The sequence below is a fragment of the Ischnura elegans genome, chromosome 1 (genome assembly GCF_921293095.1).
Source record: "Ischnura elegans chromosome 1, ioIscEleg1.1, whole genome shotgun sequence".
Lineage (NCBI taxonomy): Eukaryota > Metazoa > Arthropoda > Insecta > Odonata > Coenagrionidae > Ischnura > Ischnura elegans.
In genome coordinates, this window is record NC_060246.1 from 17456818 (window position 1) to 17476069 (window position 19252).

Genomic DNA, 19252 nt, shown 5'->3' on the forward strand with positions numbered 1-19252 from the left:
CTGCATGATATTAGAAATGGTGTTAAATTGAAGGTGTTGTACCAGCGTAAATCAGGTGATGCATCAACTTTTTTTGGTAATACAACTTTTCTCATGGCTGTAATTTCTGTGTTGTTCGATGTCCGTACCATCGACTGCGGTGTGTTTGCAGGTGACGACTCGCTGTTGATGGGGGGATATTGATCCTGATAGAAATCAGCTGTGTGCTTCTTTGTTTCATCTAGAATCAAAATTTTTTAGAGATTAAAAGTTTAGATATTTTTGTTCAAAATTTTTGTTGTTTGTTAACAATCGATGTTTTTTTGTTCCTGATCCTGTGAAACTTGTTACTTAATTAGGTAGAAGTGATTTGGTAAATTTTGAACATGTTGAGGAGTATCGTGTATCATTGCGTGACCTGCTGCAGAGTTATGGTGACGCAATCATGTATGATGCTCTTTCTGCTGCCGTAGCGGAGCGTTATCTCGTAAATTAAAATTTTAATTATATTTTCCCAGTTATTTATAGTTTATTTATGAACAAAGAAGTATTTTGATCGATGTATTACATACAGGAGGGTGATATTTTGTTTGGACCCCAGTAGACCTAAGTTGGAGTAATATTAGAGCCTTAAAAATGTATCTAAGTTTAAGTTTTCTTTATCAGTTCAATTTGAAAGATCCCATTGATTTCGTATTCGTAACATAAACATAAAAACATTAAATTAACATTGTATAAACATTTTTGTAATTGTTAAAAGTGTTTTAGATTTGCTTTCTTTAGACTTTGATCTAAAATTTTCAACTGAATATTTCGAATTGTTTAAATTTGTAATTAGTAAATCATTTAAAAGTATAATTATTACAATGGCTTTACCATCTTCCAAATTAGTTTCAGATGTAATTGGTTGTCATAATTGGACTGATTCTGTAGATTCATATATGTCTAGAGAATTTGTAAATGTTTCTCAATTAATTAGATTGTTGCACTCGGTTCGTAGACAAAAGTTTTCTGTTAAGTGTGTTAGGGAAGAAATACTTAGTCCATTGAACTCATTAGAGCGGGTGAGTATTGCATCACAGAGTCGCCGGATTGATCGCAATGCTTACGCTCACCTTTCGGTCGGTGCTTTGGCGAGTTTGATGGACCGACTGTTTCTTTGTTTTGATGACAAGGGAGTTGATCGTAGAGTTTGCGATGATGTTCGACTCTCATATGTTAAAATTATTTCTAGAATGTTAGAAATTGTAGTGGTAGTAGACTTGTAGATTACAAACCTGTAGAAATTAGGGGTGATAGTACTGAATGTAAGTATAAAAATGCAATGTACGAGGGGTAACAATAAAGTAAGGTCTCCAACTCTGTAACTTCGCGGAATTCCGCGCTAGGCGAAATCTGGCAACCCCGCCGTGTTCCCTGGTTCCCCCATTATAACCCTGTTACTGGGGAGTTTTAGAGATTGGAGAGAGGGATAACCACAGAAAGCAACCTGATAACAGCGCCACCTCCGTTTGCCAGTCGCCGTTTGCTCTCCAACTGTTTCCCCGCCGATTGTTCTTCAACTATTTCTCGATTGTTCTCCCGCGCGCAGTTGCCGAGTGTTGCTGTTGGTTGAGTGTGCTACAGACCCCGCGGTTGCCGAGTTGGTTGTGTGTGTTGTTAATACTGCAGACCACGTGCGTCGTGGTACGTTGATCAATCATTTAATGAATACATTTCCTCTGTGAATAGATTCGTTGTACTTAAGCTATCTTATTTTTCGCAGCATCGCCCATTCATCATTTGGTCCGTGACTATCTGCTGATTTGGTCCGTGACTATCTGCTGATTTTCTGTTCACCTACCTTATTCTTGGTAAGTGTTTCCTACTATATTTTACTGATTACATGATTTTAAGTCGTCGAATATATTTCCTCTTCAGTGAATAGATTCGTTGTAGTTACGCTATCTTATTTTTCCAGCTTCGCCCTTCCATCATTTGGCCCGTCACTATTTGCTAATTTTCTGTTCTTGGTAAGTGGTTCCCACTATATTTACTGATTATATGATTTCAAGTCGTCCTTTCCAAAGATTCCGTTTATTTATTTCTCTACGCTATCTCGTTTCAGATTGGTACCCCAAATTTTATTTTGCCCTGTTTTCCCCTCGATAAGTAGCCGTTTTCTTGGTAAGTAAATGCATAATCAAATCTCCTCAAGCGGGGAGCAACAGTATTTTTCCTTTTTATTGCCGGATTTCTCCTCTGATGTTTGGTTCCTGACCCACCGATGGCTAGTTAAGTAGTAGACTACATCGTGTACAAGCTCTGCTTGGCCTTAAAGCCATTTCATTGATACTTTCTATGTTATCTCAGTTTTTTACAGTTACGTTTTTTATTTTATCATGCTATCATATCTTGTTTCAGATTTCCATCCCCATTGTCTTCGCCTCTTCGTGTAGCTTTTTGTTCCCGTTTTTCCTTCCGTATTGTATAGTTTCTTTTGGTAAGTAATTCCACTACATACAAAATATTTGGCTTTGGTGTGTTGACTAAGCATTGCATATTGTTTGGTGTTTTGGGTGAGAACTTTCAGTGAGTATTGTGTATTTTGGAGATAAATTTCATTCTCAGTGACTATAATTTGCTTAATAATAGCTTGCCGCAGGTATATCAGTAGCAGATATACCGTATGATTAGTTTGTTAATATTAATTATGAATTTAATTATACTCTCGGCACATATTTTCAGTTGTGATTATGAAGTTTTGCTTAAATTGTCACTCATCAATCTTTCAGTGCAGTACTGATTAAATTTATGACTTCTCTGTGACAGTTTGACCATGGCTGCCCCTGGATTGCTTGTAATTAGTGATTCCCAGTGGAAGTATGCCGTTCCTGAAGTACAGGAGTTTGGTGAATTTGATGTCAGTGTGATACTCGTATCTGGGATGCAAGTTCACCAGGTGGATTCAACAATGCTGTTGGCCACTGAATTTTTTAATGACACTGTTGTCCATTTGGGCACCAATAATTTGATATGTGGTGAGTTTACCATTGGTATTTGTTTTCTTTGGGTGTATTTCTGTGGTGAGATTATTCTGTTAGATTTTACAACAACCCTATGTACAGGTGAGACACCGGAGAGAGTAGTAGAACACCAGCAGGAACTGTTGACGAGGATTCGCCTGAGGAATCCAAAGGTGCGGCTTTTCCTCTTTAGTGTGCTGAAGAGGAGGGTGAATTACTTCAAATCGTGGACGTTACAGCGAAACCTGTATATAGAGGAGATGAATTTGAAGATTGACAAATTAAACATGCTTATGAAGCAACTGGCTTTGAGGTAATTCATACATTTAGTCAGGGCTGTTCTTAAACATATGTTCCTAACTGTATTGTTTGTTATACCTAACTTTGCTTTTGGCAGGATGAATGTGGTCTTCATAGACAACTGGCGGGAGTTCGAGGCCCAGAGTCAGGATTCATTTGAGTTCCTCTTGGGTAGGGATGGCCTTCACCTGAGTAGGCGTGGTTTAAGGGTGCTCACAGGTAATGTCTATCGTGCTTGCCTCCAAGCGAGGAGGGATTACCCTCGTTCTCTTGCCTGCCTACCACCTGCACCCTCTCCTGCCTCTTCCCCTGCGCCATCTCCTGCCTCTTCCCCAGCCTCTTCCTCTGCTCCCTCTCCTGGCCACCATCCTTTACCTTCCCCTTCGTTTTCTGATGGCGCTGGCATGAATGCTTCTCTACCTTCTTTTTCTTACTCTGATGCTCTTTGTAGTAACTTGCCCCTTCATAATGATTTAATGCAAGTCTCCAGTTTTCAGCCTTCTGTAAGACCTCTTCACCTTCCTTCTGTAACTAGAACCAATGCTTCTTCATATTCTTCTCCGCCTCTTAGTCCTTCATCTTCTACTCCCTCGTGCTTTAAGTTTACCACCGTGACTAGGAGAGGCAATCATCACTGTAATAAACCTAAAATAGTTCCAAAGCATAGTAGCTCATCATTCAAAATTCCCTTAAATAACCGGTGGTCTTCTCTGTCCTCATTGAATGACTCCTTCATGCCTTCTTTTTCTTCAGTAGCAAACTGTACAAAAAAACAGTCTTGTATCAAGAAAAAATCAATCTCTCCTACAATGTTTCCATCTTCAGCATTCTGCCGCCCATCCTCATTGCCTTTAATATCTGATGTTCGTAACACCAACAAAGATGGGACTACTAGAGAATTCCCTGCCAGACTTTCAGGCAAATTGGTTTCAAGTTGAAAAATTCTCTTACTGATAGATTAACTATAAAAATTCAAAACGGTGGCTCATCAGAGGGAAAACTTGATATTCATTCAACTTTATATCCAAGAAAGTGTCCTAACTGCAATAAAGTGTATGCCAATAAATCTTCACTTAGTCACCATAAAGCCACTTGTCTGAGGATTGAGAAAAGTGATAGTAATATTTCCTATCCTAGAGTGTGCCTAATATGCCTGGTGTCATATTCTAACAAGTGTAACTATAGTAGGCATAAGAAAACCTGTAACGAAAAGTCACAATATATTGTATGTCCTCATGATGGGTGTAATGTTAAATTTCAAAGCCACTCCATCCTGATTTGTCATTTACAAAGCGTACATCAGGAAGATATTTGTGTTGAAGATCATGAATTCAAAGATACGAGTATGTTTGATTTTAATGCATGGAAAACTAGTCAATGTCAGCTAAATTACATGTCCTTGGTCAAACACAATGGGGAGCGTGTGAATCGTGGTAAAAGGTTCATGTATTTCATCTGCAAATTTAACAATCACCACAAGAATGGCATAGTGATCAATAAAACAAATAGAAAAAGGAAATTTGGCCGTATGCCTAATAGTGACTGCATAGCACGTATGTTGGTAAATGAAAGTGAATCGGGTGTGTCTGTGAAATATGTGAATGCTCACAATCATGAGCTGGAATTTAAAAATGTTAAATTTTATCGATGGGACAATGCAACAAAGTATAAAATAAATTCCCTTCCGGAACAAAGTGTGCCAGTACATAAAATTCAGGAGTATTTTCAGCCTGCTGATCCCAGTTTAAATGATATGCTACCCCTTAAAGAACATTTCATCACATCAACTCAAATAAACAAAATGAAGTATGATTTGAATTCTAAAAAGCACCTAAGTGATGATGATGCAGTTGCTGTTGATTTACTTGTGCACTTAATGAAAGATGAAAGTAAGGATTCGATCTTGGTTTATAAACCTATGGGCTCAGGTACAATAATAGGCAATAAGGGTTTAGATAATTTACCACACGCTTCTGAACTTTTTGTTTTGGGTATTCAGCAGAAACTTCAGTTAAAAGAAATGATAGAGGGCTGTGGTAGAATACTATGCATAGACTCTACTCATGGCACCAATCAGTACAAATTTCATTTGCTTTACTTCATTGTACCAGGTGAGTATGGTGTTGGTTACCCTGTCGCCCATTTCATCACAAGCCATTTAGATGAGGAGACACTAACTTACTTATTGCAAAGTATTATGGATAGGTCCCCTGATTTGCATGTAAATGCCGTCATGACAGATGGTGATGAAGCCTTAGGTAATGCAGTGACAGACGATCCTGCAACAAATTCTTACATACGGAATACGTTATCACTTGGTTCCGGTTTTCCTGACGTTTCTCATACTTGGACGTGGCAAAAAGAGGCGCCTCGAGTCCCCAGTGAGGGAGCCCTCTGAGCAGCCGCTGAAGGGTGCCACATCAGCGGCGGGATTCCTCTAACAGTCTACGTTGGCCAGGAACCAGGAGGGGAATATTGAGGAGTACACTTTTGGGAGGCTTGTGACCAAAAGAAACTGTGGCCATTGCGAATGATAAAAGTGATATAATGTTCCAGACAGAGAGAATTTTTTTTGAGTATAGAAATAAAGTATAAGAAAAGTGACTTATGTTATTTCCATTCTACTCAGAATTAGAGCCAATGGCAAATTAGTATTTTTCCACTAGTGATTTCCTTTGCCTAATTTTGTTCTCATACCTTGATGATTTGCATGGGGTACTGACGGGTTGGGCTGGGAACCTTTGTAGTTTTTATGTTATTTAAAGAGTCTTATGGTCCGGTATTCACAGACATCATTAGTACATTTCCATTCACAGGAAAAAAAGGTGTGTAGACATCATCGGTTGAGGTAGTGAGAGGTTACTTTATTTTATTTGCACTCTATGGTAGTATTTTGGAAGCATATTTCGGGACAATTTTACTTAGCATTTTGTTTTCTTTTTATATTTGATGTGCACTTCCTATTGACCGTTTTTCAGTATTTTCAATGACAACTGTACTGAGTTTTCGATCTTTTAACTGTTACTTTTTCCGATTTTAAGTGTTTCAATTGTAGTATTTTATGATGCAATTTCTCATGATGTTTTAATTTTCGTTTTACTTAGCATTTTATTCGTATAATTTTTATATTCAACGTGCATTCCATATTCATTCGAGTGTTTTCAATCTATATTTCGGGAACTGGCTTTAGTGTAGAGTTTTAGTTTCGAACTCTTTATTGTTCATTTTCTGATTTCACGCATTTAATTACATTTTAATAACTTGTTGCCCATTCAATTGAATTTATAGCAAATGTTAGCTGGTTTTCTTTATCGATTCGATGTAAAATATATACTGAGTTTAATTGTTCACCTACCGTGAATTACTTCATATTGTTATTCATATCGGTATAATGTCCACGGCAATTTTCTATCTTCTCATCTTTCCTTCAGAATCGGCAACAACACACTATAGTAAATGGGTCGCGTTCTTTGATGGCACCGGTTACATCTGGAGTTCCTCAAGGGAGTGTCCTCGGGCCTTTAGTGTTTGCTTTATAAATCGATGATCTGGTTAGCATTATCTCCTCCGCCAATTGTAAAATATCATTACACGCAGATGACTGCAAATTTTTTTAACAGATTGATTCCCCGAAACACTTCCTTGCACGTGCTTTTGTGGCACAAATCAAGGGTCATACTGGCTATCATGGGTGTGGAAAATGCACTGTGGAGGGAGATTATGTAGATAATTCTTTTTATGATAGTAGTGCCCCACTCATCAATGATGAATTTTTGTTAAAATGTGATGGGAACCATCATATTGGTGATTTACCATTGGTTAATACTCCCGGCTCAAAAATAATTTCCCTATTTCCCGTATAATGTATGCATTTAGAGTGTTTGAGAGTAACAAAAAATATTGTCGGCATGGTTGAAGGGTAATCTATCCGCTAGGTTGCACGCAAGGAAACTGGCATTATTAAATTAATACATTAGCAGCATTGTGTCGCACATTTCTAAGGAATTTGCTAGAAAGCCAAGACCCCTCAATGAAGTACTACGGTGGAAAGCCACTGAATTCCGGTTATTTTTAGTGTATACTGGTCCTTTTTTCATCTATAATATATTTCCACATAGCGTGTGCAAGAACTTTCTCCCTTTTTACATTGCAAATCGATTGGCGTGCATTTGGGTTTTAATAAAACAAAAAATTGAATCGAAGGCGAATTACATTGGCCAAATATGCGCCCCGAGGTGTTAAAATACGTGAGGGAATGCGAATTATGCCAGAGGGTCAAGCCCGCACGTAATACCAGAGTGGGTTTCCACGCAGCGAAAGTGACCGAGCGACCGTGGCAAAGGATATATATAGGTTATCTCGGTCCCATTACTCGTACGCCTTCGGGGAATACCTCTCTCGTGGTGAATATTGATGATTTTACTAAGTAGGTTTAATGTTTTACTAGGTGTTTAATAGGTAGGTAGAGGAAACCACGCTTCAGCATCTTGGGTATTAAAAACTCCACGTCTGAAGATTTTATGACATGAATAAAGACTCAAAACAACTTATTAAACGACGCACACGTCAAACTCTTATCCTAATTTGGACGAAAGGACTTGGCCACGTGTAATTGGGAAGTATAAGTAGACCCAAATACCAGAAACATACTATTGATTAAAGGCCCCAGGCCCAGCAGGAATTATCGCATTCCTGTTGTTTTGTGCGTTGTGCGGTTAACCGTGTTAGTGAACTTTTCTAAGTCAGTTTGGTGGGAGTGTTTCAAGACTATAAACTGAAAATAAAACGAGCAAAAGCTAGTGGCTCAATTACAGCTGGGCAGTCCCGCCTCCACGAGGCTGGGGCCGGGCAACGAGTGCAGGCAATTAGTCGGGGCCCGTGCCTCGCCATAAGCTCCTGCACCGGCCAAGAGGACTAGCGCGTGCTTCGGACAGTGACCTTTGAACTGGGTGCAAGGTATGTGTGTGAGAGTGAGTGCGAACTGTGTGAATGACTTTGGACTGCCGTAGCAGCAAGAGAGAGTGACTGTACGTTTGTGTGTGTGCTTCTTTTTCTAGTGTACAGGCCCGAGGGCTCCCATCGCTGGAGAAATACTAAAAACGGTGTACTCGTCGTCCCAGGTCCCTCTGGGATACATCTTCCCAAGTCCCCAGGAGACCCGTCGCCCCCCGTGCTCTGTCACAGTGCCCGGGAATCCCTCCTGGTCCACCCAGGATCTCCGCCCCTTCCCTCATCGCCTCGCCCGGGATCCCATCCCGGGAGCCGAGAAGAAGCATTTTTCCCATCATATTCTAATGATAAAAGATATTATAAAGCTGTGGAAGCAGTAGAGGACCCTCAGAAAGGGTGGTTGAGGCACCCCATTGAAAATGTTTTGGGGTTATGCAAGTAAGTAATCCACTTATTCACTAGTTTAAAATCTAATTTTAATCTTAATGCAACTCCTATGTTAAATTGCGACTCCTAAATTAAACTTCTATGTTTAGCTTAAGTACATTTCATTTGTTCCTATACGCAGTTTTCTTATTCAATCTGTAGGAAACATGGAAAGGGGACGGGAGAAACTTAAAGAAGTGGATTTTTTTCTGACATTAATACTGAGCCGGAAGAGACAGAAAAGAAAAAAAGAAGGGAGAGAGCCGCTTACAAGATAAGAGAGAGAAAGATCAGAGAAAGAAAGTTAAGTAGTGATTCAGAGGAAAGAATCGATTCCTCATCTGATGAAAATAGCCTGGCACCATTTCCCTCCTTCAGTGACACTGAACTCAATGAAGGAGTGAACTCAATCAGTGAAGCCAACAGGTAACTTCATAATTCTTATATTTGAAATGCATAGTGATATGAAAGGGACATTGTCTTTTTGTATTTTGTCACAAATTGTATTACACAATGCTGCCATAAAGCAGTCACTATTGCTCATTTTCTAACTATATATCTCTGAAATAACTTAAATTTTCATGAGGTTTTCACCCCTAACCTGGGTTGCATCTAATTATTGTATTGTTCTGCTCTGTAGGAACTGTCACTAGAAATGCAGAACAGTTGGAAGGAAGAGAGAGAGATCTGGCAGAGAGAGAGAGAGATCTGGCACCACGTCCTTCACGCTCGACATTCTCCAAACGACTGCCCGCCCCAGGCCTCGCCCTGCCTATATACCCAGTCGGCAGACCGCGAATAGGCCGCCGACTTGGCATAGGGAGGCAGGACGGACAGTCGGCTGTATTCTGAGCGGTCGGGACGTAGCGCCAGACCGATCGGCTTGATGTCTGCAGAATCACTCAAGGGGCAAATATCGAACATTTGTAAATGCCAAAAAAATAAAACTTTTTGAGTTTTTGTATGTGTGCCTTGTTCTTGTGAAAATATCTCAAATAACAAAGTTATTGTAGAGCTGTGAAACCGCTTCAATCATTTGTAATAACCCTGTATAGTTCTTCACTTTTGTAGTATTTGCATTATTTTCGTTTTCCCGCTAAACGCAATGTTTTATGTCGACAGATTGGCCCTCACATTGTTATTCCTCGCGACTGCCGAAAGTTACCGGTCGCTTACGTACTCGACCAGGATCCACGAGACTACAATAAGCTTAATAGTTCCGGAGATTTACCGAAGCATTTATCGGAATTTGAAAAGGCGGTATATTCAGGTCATTTTTGTCATAACATTTGCAGAATTGTAGTCATAAAGGGAAACCGGAAAACTCCACTTACAACCTTACTTATTGCAGATTCCAAGGTCACCCTGGCAAGGGGAAGAAGTCTCCAGGAACTTTGAAGCCATTTGGGATTTCCTTATAGCTTGGGAGCCGTTGATGGTCGGCTCATACTATTATAATTATAAAGGCAGTCATTCCATTGTGTTAATGGTCTTGGTGGATGCGGAGTACAAAGTCCTCTACAGTGATGGGGGTGCGTTTCGGGAAAGTTCTCTTTCTAGAGGAATTGCCACAAACTCCCGCAACTTCCCTCCAAAGAAAACAATACCCAACAGGCAGAGACGGGTACAATGTGTTCACTGCAGATGTTGCATTCCCTCTGTCAACCCGCATCTAAAAACCCTACCCCAACACAGGATTGAGAATGGACGATAGAGGAACAAAGAAAATTTAACTATAGATTTTCCCAGGCTAGGAGAGTAGTCGAGAATGCATTTGGAATTCTTAGGTTAATCGTAGTCAAAAGTACACGAAATCTATTAGAGTCCAAGGTTGAGAAAATTACGCTGGCTGCAGTAGCTCTGCATAATTTTTTGTATTATAAATCATGCTGGCCATTAACAGAATGCTGAAGAGGAAGGGTGGAATTTGATTGTAATGCTTCCTCAGGTAGGAAATAGGCCTACTAAATTGACCACTAAAGTTAGGGACGAGTTTAAAAACAACTTCCAGAGCACTAAATTGCTTCTATTATGTATATATTATTGCATATTTTAAATTATGAATAGTGAGATAGTAATTTCTAAAATTTAGGTAAACCTTTTAATCGTACTTTTTTGTTTGTTTGTTGGAGAAACACAATCTCCTCACAAGAAACAGATTTGGGCATTGGGGAGATGGTGTTTCTTCAACAAAATTTGGCCCCCGTTATCAATAGTTTTCAAGTTTCCCTTATACTAATGAAACCCAATTCAAATAAGGATGAGATTGAAGTGCTATCCAACTGCCCGTATTAGCAGGGACTACACCAAAAAACCTCAATATATATACCACGAAAGAATTTACAAAAATCCTTTAATTAGTTCACTCAAGTAGGTACCCATGAGCAACTGGAGTTGCATGTTAATTTCTATCAATTGAAAAATACAAAAAATGTATTTTTTTTTGTTTCAATAAGTTCATGTAAAGTAACTCATGTTAAAACTTAGTTTAAAAAAATTATTTGGGTACTAATCAGTCAAGGCCTATATTCACCAGAATAGTGCAAAAAGAAGCAAGTGGAAGAGGCTTGGAATCGATGAGCTCAAAGTTGAGAGCATCCATATGATCCAGCTTGAATGATGTGGTTCATATCACAGTTCCCACACCACATCAAGAACCTTAAGAACTTCTATGTTAGCTGTGAAATGGGTGAATTTCGAATGTAATGATGGGGTTATTGCTGTATTTTGTACTCTTACTAGCAGTTTATTTGCAGGCAGTCTCCATAAGATGTGGTGAAGCTGAGACATTGGGAGACAAGTCAATTAAAAGCATGCCCTTAACTGATTCCTGAACACACACATCCTTCACCTTATCAAAAGATGAGCATGGTAAGAGCTTTTCACATTAGTTATGAAAAAGTAACATCCTCCAATCCATCTCTGAGGAGATAATCAATGAACTAAATGGCTACCATTGGTTGGGTTCGAAGTTGTCAGTGTATTCACAGTTTCAATTTTCTATTGGAACCTTTTAGGTAGAGAAGAGTCGGGTGGAACATAGGACTAAAAACATCAGCACACACATCTCCTTGATTGCACAGCATCAATTTCTCAAATCAAGAGGGTTAAAAGGGTGAATCAAGGCTGTGAACTTCAGGATTCAGCCTCCTAAGAATGATTCCAAGGAATAGCAGTTAAGCATTATTACAATTTAATTGGCTAATTTCTCCACTGTTAACTTTAGAATAATACACAGCCATTATATTCGCCAGAGGAGCCCTGAATTAATGACACTTTAGCACAATATGGACTATATCCAGGCTCATGGATTACCTTGATGTGCGGGGGAGAGGCACCACTGTCAAAGAGTTATTAGAACTCTCAGCCTTGATTTCAAGGTTAGATAGAAAACAACAGCTTTGATTTCAAGGTTGAACATACAAGCGACTCTGGAAAATTTCCACTTCATGAGACAAGAATGTGGCTTCCTTTGATGATAATGAAGGATGAATGTTAGATCTTCTTCTGAGTTTTGTCCTCCATTCTTTAGAAATTAATTACATAATTCAGGAAAATTCTTGGTGCATGACATCAGTTTCATCAACAACACATGACCAAACCCACTTATCATTCGGAGGATTACTACTCTACTATCCTTTCCATAAACATCACTACCCTCTGATGTGGTTTGCTCCGCCCTAGAAACCCTTTCAGTCCCCTCATATGACAAGCAGGGATACTGCCAGAGCAGTCTTACATGCACCCCCATCCCGCAGGGGCATGTCATAATGCTACAAAAACCAGAATCTACTAAAAAAATGCATCAGCACCACAAACAAAAATCCTGTTTTTGCTGAAACTGACATGCTTCACGAAGTCATGTATTTCTGGAAGTCATGCACTGTGAGCACAACACAAAACTAAACCCATTACCCTTTCAAGGTTTACTATCCTTTCCACCAAAAACATCACCCTATGGTGGGATATTCCTTCCCATCAAAAACCCTTTTAGTCGCCTCATACGACAAGCAGGGATACTGCGGGTGTATTCTATCATGCACCCCCATCCCGCAGGGGCATGGTAATGAATATGTGATCTGTGCATCCAAGCCAAGAGTACATGTTTGGTTTCCTCATTTACAAAATATTTATTGGCATGCCTAAAACCTCAATAGAGTGGTCATTTTTATGGCAGCCATAAATTTATAGTGCAAGCACTTTGTCCCTGATACAGTATTTTCACAGCTGCTTTTTCAGTTTCATTTTTCAGTTATGCAAAAAAGGACCATGAGCCTCACGTAATCAGTTGCAGTGTCACTCTTCTCTGATGAACAAAATTAACTTTGTTGTAGAGACTAGAACATAAACACTGTTGATTACACAAAATATGTAGTCACTGAGGTGAAAACAATCAATTGAGAACTTTAACACCAAATGTTTGATATTTTTTATTTTTAACTTTTTATAAATATGTACTTATTAAAAAAAACAAGTTAGAATATAATTACAAACACAAGCAGGACAACATTATAACAAAATACGAAAAAAAAATTCATGGAAAATTTGCTCACTATTCAAATCAAGCGAGAGGTATTTCCCGTTCCAGCAGTAGTTTGCGGACTCAGAATTCTTTGGTGAGGACTGGAATGAAGATAAAACCATGAGAAAATGGCCTTTTGCCACCACCACCACCATCGATTATGAGACCCAGGTGTTGCAACATTTGTAGCCTATCCCTCAACAGTCACCACTATAAGCCCATGGCCACAGTCTGAGAGGATGGCTGATGCACCAGCAGGGGCGCAGACACATGGGGAAAGCCCTCAGACGCAGCTTGCTGAAGCAGCTGTGAAGCAGGTGACGATGCTTGCCGCACACTCATCTCCCATGTGTCGAGCAGCTGAGAAACAGAATACTGAGATGGTAGTTTGCCAATTCGTGACCATAGCGCTTTTTGGACAGTGGACAAAAAGGGCGTAGAACCTAGAAAGAAAAACAGATTCACTTTATGAAAACTACCCATTAGATAATTTAAGAAGAAGTAGGGCTTGGCTAGCAAAACAGTGTTTTAAGCATGAACTAAGACACAAGAGCTGAGCTACATGGCCAAAGACAAACCACACTGGATGCAAAATTAATCAACGAGCGGCCTACACACGACATGGCTTGAAATGCACCCATGCCTTGTATAGTGCAAGGGATGCATTCCTTGGGGTCTTGCACTATATGAATTTGTGTTATATCAGAGCGTTTTAACATTGGGAAGATAGGGATGCATTCCTGGTAGCGTAGGTGCTGGGTATCGAATTTCCTTTAAACCATATATATTCATATTAATAGCCTTAAAAAACCTTATTCATACAAACTTTTCAAATTTAAAAAATCTTTAAAGATAGTAGGCATGCATTCAAAAACTTATATTCACGTAAAAACACGGGTGGGTAACCATTTGCTATCTCAGGGGTTTGTAATGCATTGCCAGCAGTTGACGAATTTTCAAATCAGCCTAAAAACAATTATTGTGTCACCAAAGCCCCTTTCTCGCTCATCCAAATAACAGACTAGTGCTAATTACAATACCATTTCATTGCTTGCGGAATTTGTGAATAATATGGGGATGAATCATTTTAACTTGAAGTCCTCCGCGGCATTAGCACGTGAAAGTCTTTAAATGCCTTGAAACCTGACCCAGTTTTCCTTCCCTGACAATAAATGAATGAGATTGCATACTTTTCCAAAACAACATCGTCTCGTCAACACCTAAAACTAGTTGAGGGGGAAAGGAGCCACTTCCAATCACAGCTTGGAGTTCATCAAAAAATATTGCGGTGACTGTACTGTCAACACTTGCAGATTCACCTGATATCGTCGCACTTCCTGTTTAAAATTCTGGAACCAACCGGCTTTCACTGAATGTCTCGGGGCGATTACCACCCTCGTCTTTTTGTACAGATTCACAATGAACTTTCCGTATGAGTTGACCACTTGGTTGAAGTTGGTGGTGCTGAGGTTACTGATGCTTATCTTTGTCTTTGTTCAGAATAAAGCATCTTGAGTTTAAACTTCCACGCAATATCACTTTGACACTCTCCATCTTCAAAGAAATTGACCTCTTTCAATTTCTCTTCTAGGTTTATGGTTTTTCTTGATAACTTTTAGATTTTTCTACCCGCATTCCTATTTTTTGCAATTTTTCTCTTGGTTTTTGTTGTATTTGAATTTGGTGCTTTGAAATAAATGAGACTCGATTGGCTTGACCGGCACGCCGCCTATCCCGGCTTCTCAGCTGAGTTGTGAGCTCGAGGCCAGTTGCTACCCTACCTGCCGCCGAGCCAGTCGGACTCGCTGAACTGTCAATCACGTTGTGTTAAATCATTGAGCTCGGTACACCACAAATGGCGACAAGGATAAACTATGTGGAAACTAGCGTTATGTAACAGATCGATAACGGCTAGGATAAAGGAAGTAATTCTGTGTGATCCAGTAATTCTGAAATGGCTGGAGTAATAGGCTCGGTTGGCGAGTTTGATAGTACGATAGACACGTGGTCGTCGTATGTCGAACGATTTGAATTGTTCGTGGAATGTAACGAGATAAATGCGACTAAGAAAGTGAGTACTCTCTTAACCGTTGTGGGAGTTAAAACATTTAATTTGATTCGTGATTTGTGCACGCCGAACAAACCATCGTCAAAGACGTATGGCGAGTTAGTAAAGCTGGTAGAGGACCATCTTTACCCGGCACCATCATTTATTGCTGAGCGCTACAAATTCAGCAAGAGAAATCAAAATGAGGGGGAGACGGTAGCTGATTACATCGCAAGCCTCAAAAAGCTGTCAATATATTGCCAGTTTGGGTCTTCCTTAAATGACTATTTAAGGGATCGCCTAGTAAGTGGCATCAGGAATGAGTCGACGAAACAGCAACTACTTGCAGAGGCCAGCTTGAGTTTCGAGCAGGCAGTCAAGATTGCCAGCTCAGTGGAGGCAGCAGAGAAGAACGCAGCAGCCTTGGCTGTCCAAGGAGTCGACAACGGCGGCCGAGTACAGCACATCGCATCGTGGAGAGCAACGCAAAGGATCAACAACCCTACATTGACCACGTCAAACTCAGTGTCCAGGGATGGTGGTGTGAAGTGTTTCTGTTGTGGGCAAATTGGGCATGTAAAGAATCAGTGTAAATTGTATGGTGTTACTTGCCATAAGTGTGGGAAGAAAAACCACATTGCCAAGGTTTGTCGATCGACGAGTGCGATGACAAGTGCGACAACTGTGCGTAATAATAGTTACGGCCATTCCAGACCACCAAAATGTAAGTCTTTTAATAAGTCTATGTTAAAGCCAAAACACAATTTCGTGGGTTCGGAAAAATGTTCCGATACGCCAAGTGCTTTTTGTGTGGGAAATCAGGCTGACGATTTGCACATCGAAGATATTCAGCATATGTTTGTCATGTATGAGGAACATATTGAGAAAATCAAAGTTGACCCAATAAGGGTAGATATTGTCGTTCAGGGTGAAATGACTACGTTCGAAGTAGACACAGGAGCAAGTGTGACTGTCATTAGTGATAGATTTTACAAGAATAATCTAAGTTCTTGTACGCTTTACCCTAGCGAGTTAAAGCTATGTTCCTATACCATTCAACCGATTGTTCCAATTGGTAAAATTAAAGTCAAGGTCAGCTATCAGAATGTAAATAAACTTCTTGATATGTATGTAATCCAAGGGGGATCACATCCGTTAATAGGACGTGATTGGCTTAAAATATTGGGCATAGACATTTCCTTCAAAAATAAATCCGATCTGTACGGAATTAGCGATTCAAGTAAAATATTTGATAACTTTGATTTAATGGTTAACAATTTAGTAAAAAAGTTCCCTGAAGTTTTTACCAATAAATTAGGCCAGTACAAAGGCGAACCAGTAGAATTAATTCTGAAAGAGAGTGCTAAGCCGAAATATTTCAAGCCAAGACCCATTCCCTTTTCCTTGAAGTCAAAGGTTGAGAGTGAATTGCAACGTCTAGTGGACGAAAAAGTGTTAATGCCTGTACGTAGCTGCAATTGGGGTACGCCAATTGTGCCTGTGTTAAAAGCTAATGGTGACATCAGAATCTGTGGGGATTTTAAGGTCACACTAAACCAGTATTTGGAGGTTGATAAATACCCCATATACCTCGCATTGAGGATTTATTTGTAAGCATGCATAAAGGTAGGCATTTTAGCAAAATTGATTTAAGCAATGCATTTATGCAATTGACCTTAGATTCTGAGTCACAAAAGCTTTGTACTATTAGCACACACAAGGGTCTCTTCTCTTATTGCAGAGTGCCCTATGGTATTTCGAGTGCTCCAGGAGTATTTCAAAAGGCCATTGAACAAACCTTAGCAGGGTTAGAAGGTACTGTTGTGTTTTTAGATGACATTTTGGTTAGTGCACCGGATACTAAAACTCATTATGAGCGATTGGAGGCTGTGTGTAAACGTCTTAGTGAATGTGGTCTAACAGTAAAAAAGGAAAAATGTAAATTTTTTGCAAGTAAGGTTGAATATTTAGGGTTTAAAATCGATAAAGACGGATTGCACACATCCCAAGATAAAGTAGCTGCGATTGTGAATGCACCCATACCAAAATCAGTCAATGAAGTTCGAGCATTTATTGGTCTTGTGAATTATTATTCTAAGTTTATTAAAAACATGTCAACCATTTTAAATCCTATGTATAAACTTCTACGTAAAGATGTTCCGTTCAAATTTGGCAAAGACTGTCTTTATGCATTCAATGAAGTAAAGAAAATCTTGACGCAAGCACCTGTGTTGGCACACTATGATCCCACACTGCCCGTGAAATTGGCAGTTGACGCCAGCTCCACCGGACTTGGTGCTGTTTTAAGCATAGTCACTCAGGAGGGTGTCGAAAGGCCAGTTGCATTTCATTCGCGAACCTTATCTCCTGCCGAGTGTGGGTACTCGCAGATAGATAAGGAGGCATTAGCAGTTGTTTTTGGCATCAAGAAGTTCAACCAATATTTGTACGGACGGAAGTTTACTTTATGTACCGATCACAGACCCTTAGTAAGCATTTTTGGCCCAAAAAGGGGATTACCTGTTTTCGCCGCGAGTAGACTGCAGAGATATGCTTTGTTTTTATCAGGGTATAATTTTGATGTTCAGTACGTTAAATCTGAAAAACATGGTAATGCTGACGCTCTTTCACGTATGCCATTACCTGACTTACACTCTGTTAATGAAGAAACAAAATTGGTAGGAACTTATTTGCATTGTATAGCTGAGAGTTCCGTACCACTAAATTTTGAACATGTAAGAAAAGAAACACAGAGTGATCCCATCTTAAAGAAGGTGTATAATTATGTAATGAATGGGTGGCCTAACTTTATCTCAGGGGAAAATAGTGAGTTACAGCCATATTTCTTAAGGAAAGATGAACTGACTGTAGAACATGGTATTATTATGTGGGGGTACAAAATTGTTGTTCCAAGTAAATTGCGTGACTATGTTCTGAACGAATTGCATTCGCGTCATCTAGGTATTGTAAAGATGAAATCTGTGGCTAGAAATTATGTTTGGTTCCCTAATATTGATAGACGAATAAAAGACCTAGCTAACAATTGCTCGCCTTGCCTTAGAGAACGTTCTAGCCCTCCCAAGAGTGAACTTCATGTGTGGTATTATCCCGCTTCTCCTTGGGAGAGGTTACATGTGGATTACTTGGGCCCATTTAAAGGAAAGATGTATTTAGTGGTGATTGATGCTCATACTAAGTGGCTTGAGGTATTTGAAGTTAGCTCTACCTCGGCTAAGGTAACCATAGAAAAGCTCAGAGAGCTATTTTCAAGATTTGGACTACCTGTTTCCTTACATTCCGATAATGGCCCACCTTTCACTTCATTAGAATTTAGAAATTTTATGGTATCAAATGGTGTGAAGCACTCATTTTCGCCGCCATACCACCCTCGATCTAATGGCCAGGCGGAGAGTTCTGTTAAGTATGCTAAGCATAAGTTAAGTTGCGCTTTTGTAGAAAATGCAGATGTAAATATTGCCCTGAGTAATATATTGTTTAGTTACAGAAACTCTATTCATAGTACTACGAATGAAACCCCTGCTAAACTAATGTTTGGCAGACCTTTAAGATCCAGACTAGATCTATTGAGGCCTAATGTGGTCAAGAGAGTGGAACTTAAGCAAGAAAAACAAAAAGAGTATTTTGGTGTTAAGAAAACAAGGATTTTGTTTGAAAATCAACCTGTTCTAATTAGGGATTATCGCTGTAAAGACAAATGGGTTGAAGGGATCGTATTAAAACAATTAAGTGGTGTAATGTATTCGGTAATGTTCAAGTCTGGTTTTATTTGTAACAGACATATTGATCAGCTCATTGGGATGAATTCCAGCTCAGTGTATGCCAATTCTGATAATGTTAAAACGGGTGATTTCAATGTCAATAACGACGTAGTAGCGGAGAGGTTCCCAAACAAAGACAACCTTTCCCCTCACTCCTCACCCACCTCTAGCATTCCCAGTACGCCACGTTTGCCTCACCCATCCCCATCGCTGCAATCCCCGGTTCCTTCTCACACTGACAATC

At 39.7% G+C, this 19252-nt stretch overlaps 2 protein-coding genes and 1 long non-coding RNA gene across 3 annotated transcripts in view; 2 read left to right on the forward strand and 1 right to left on the reverse strand.

The window, feature by feature from the left end:
* Window positions 1–1574: 1574 nt before the first annotated feature.
* LOC124155283 lies at window positions 1575–8676 on the forward strand. The gene is made up of 5 exons (XM_046529005.1): window positions 1575–1832; window positions 1940–3297; window positions 3382–4202; window positions 5396–5542; window positions 8342–8676. Exons 2-5 carry the CDS (start codon window positions 2798–2800, stop codon window positions 8674–8676), a joined length of 1803 nt encoding a protein of 600 aa, XP_046384961.1. The 5' UTR covers window positions 1575–1832; window positions 1940–2797.
* Window positions 8677–8712: 36 nt separating this feature from the next.
* On the forward strand, window positions 8713–11695 carry LOC124156408. The gene is made up of 2 exons (XR_006864314.1): window positions 8713–9086; window positions 9301–11695. It is a non-coding gene; the product is annotated as an uncharacterized LOC124156408 (long non-coding RNA).
* A 1380-nt stretch (window positions 11696–13075) lies between these two features.
* The window catches only part of LOC124155542 (mediator of RNA polymerase II transcription subunit 15), a 72442-nt gene continuing 66265 nt past the window's right edge, over window positions 13076–19252 (reverse strand). The window contains exon 18 of the mRNA XM_046529453.1: window positions 13076–13625. Coding sequence (XP_046385409.1) covers window positions 13393–13625 — 233 coding nt within the window. The 3' untranslated portion in view covers window positions 13076–13392. The remainder of the gene's footprint in view (window positions 13626–19252) is intronic.

What these genes read in the sequence shown, in the direction of transcription:
- LOC124155283 (XM_046529005.1), top strand. Translation starts at nt 2,798, where the DNA reads ATGGCTGCCCCTGGATTGCTTGTAATTAGTGATTCCCAGTGGAAGTAT. An exon ending in ATGAAGCAACTGGCTTTGAG is followed by an intron (nt 3,298 to 3,381) that starts GTAATTCATACA and finishes TGCTTTTGGCAG; the next exon opens with GATGAATGTGGTCTTCATAG. An exon ending in AGATGGTGATGAAGCCTTAG is followed by an intron (nt 5,543 to 8,341) that starts GTAATGCAGTGA and finishes TTCTTTTTCTAG; the next exon opens with TGTACAGGCCCGAGGGCTCC.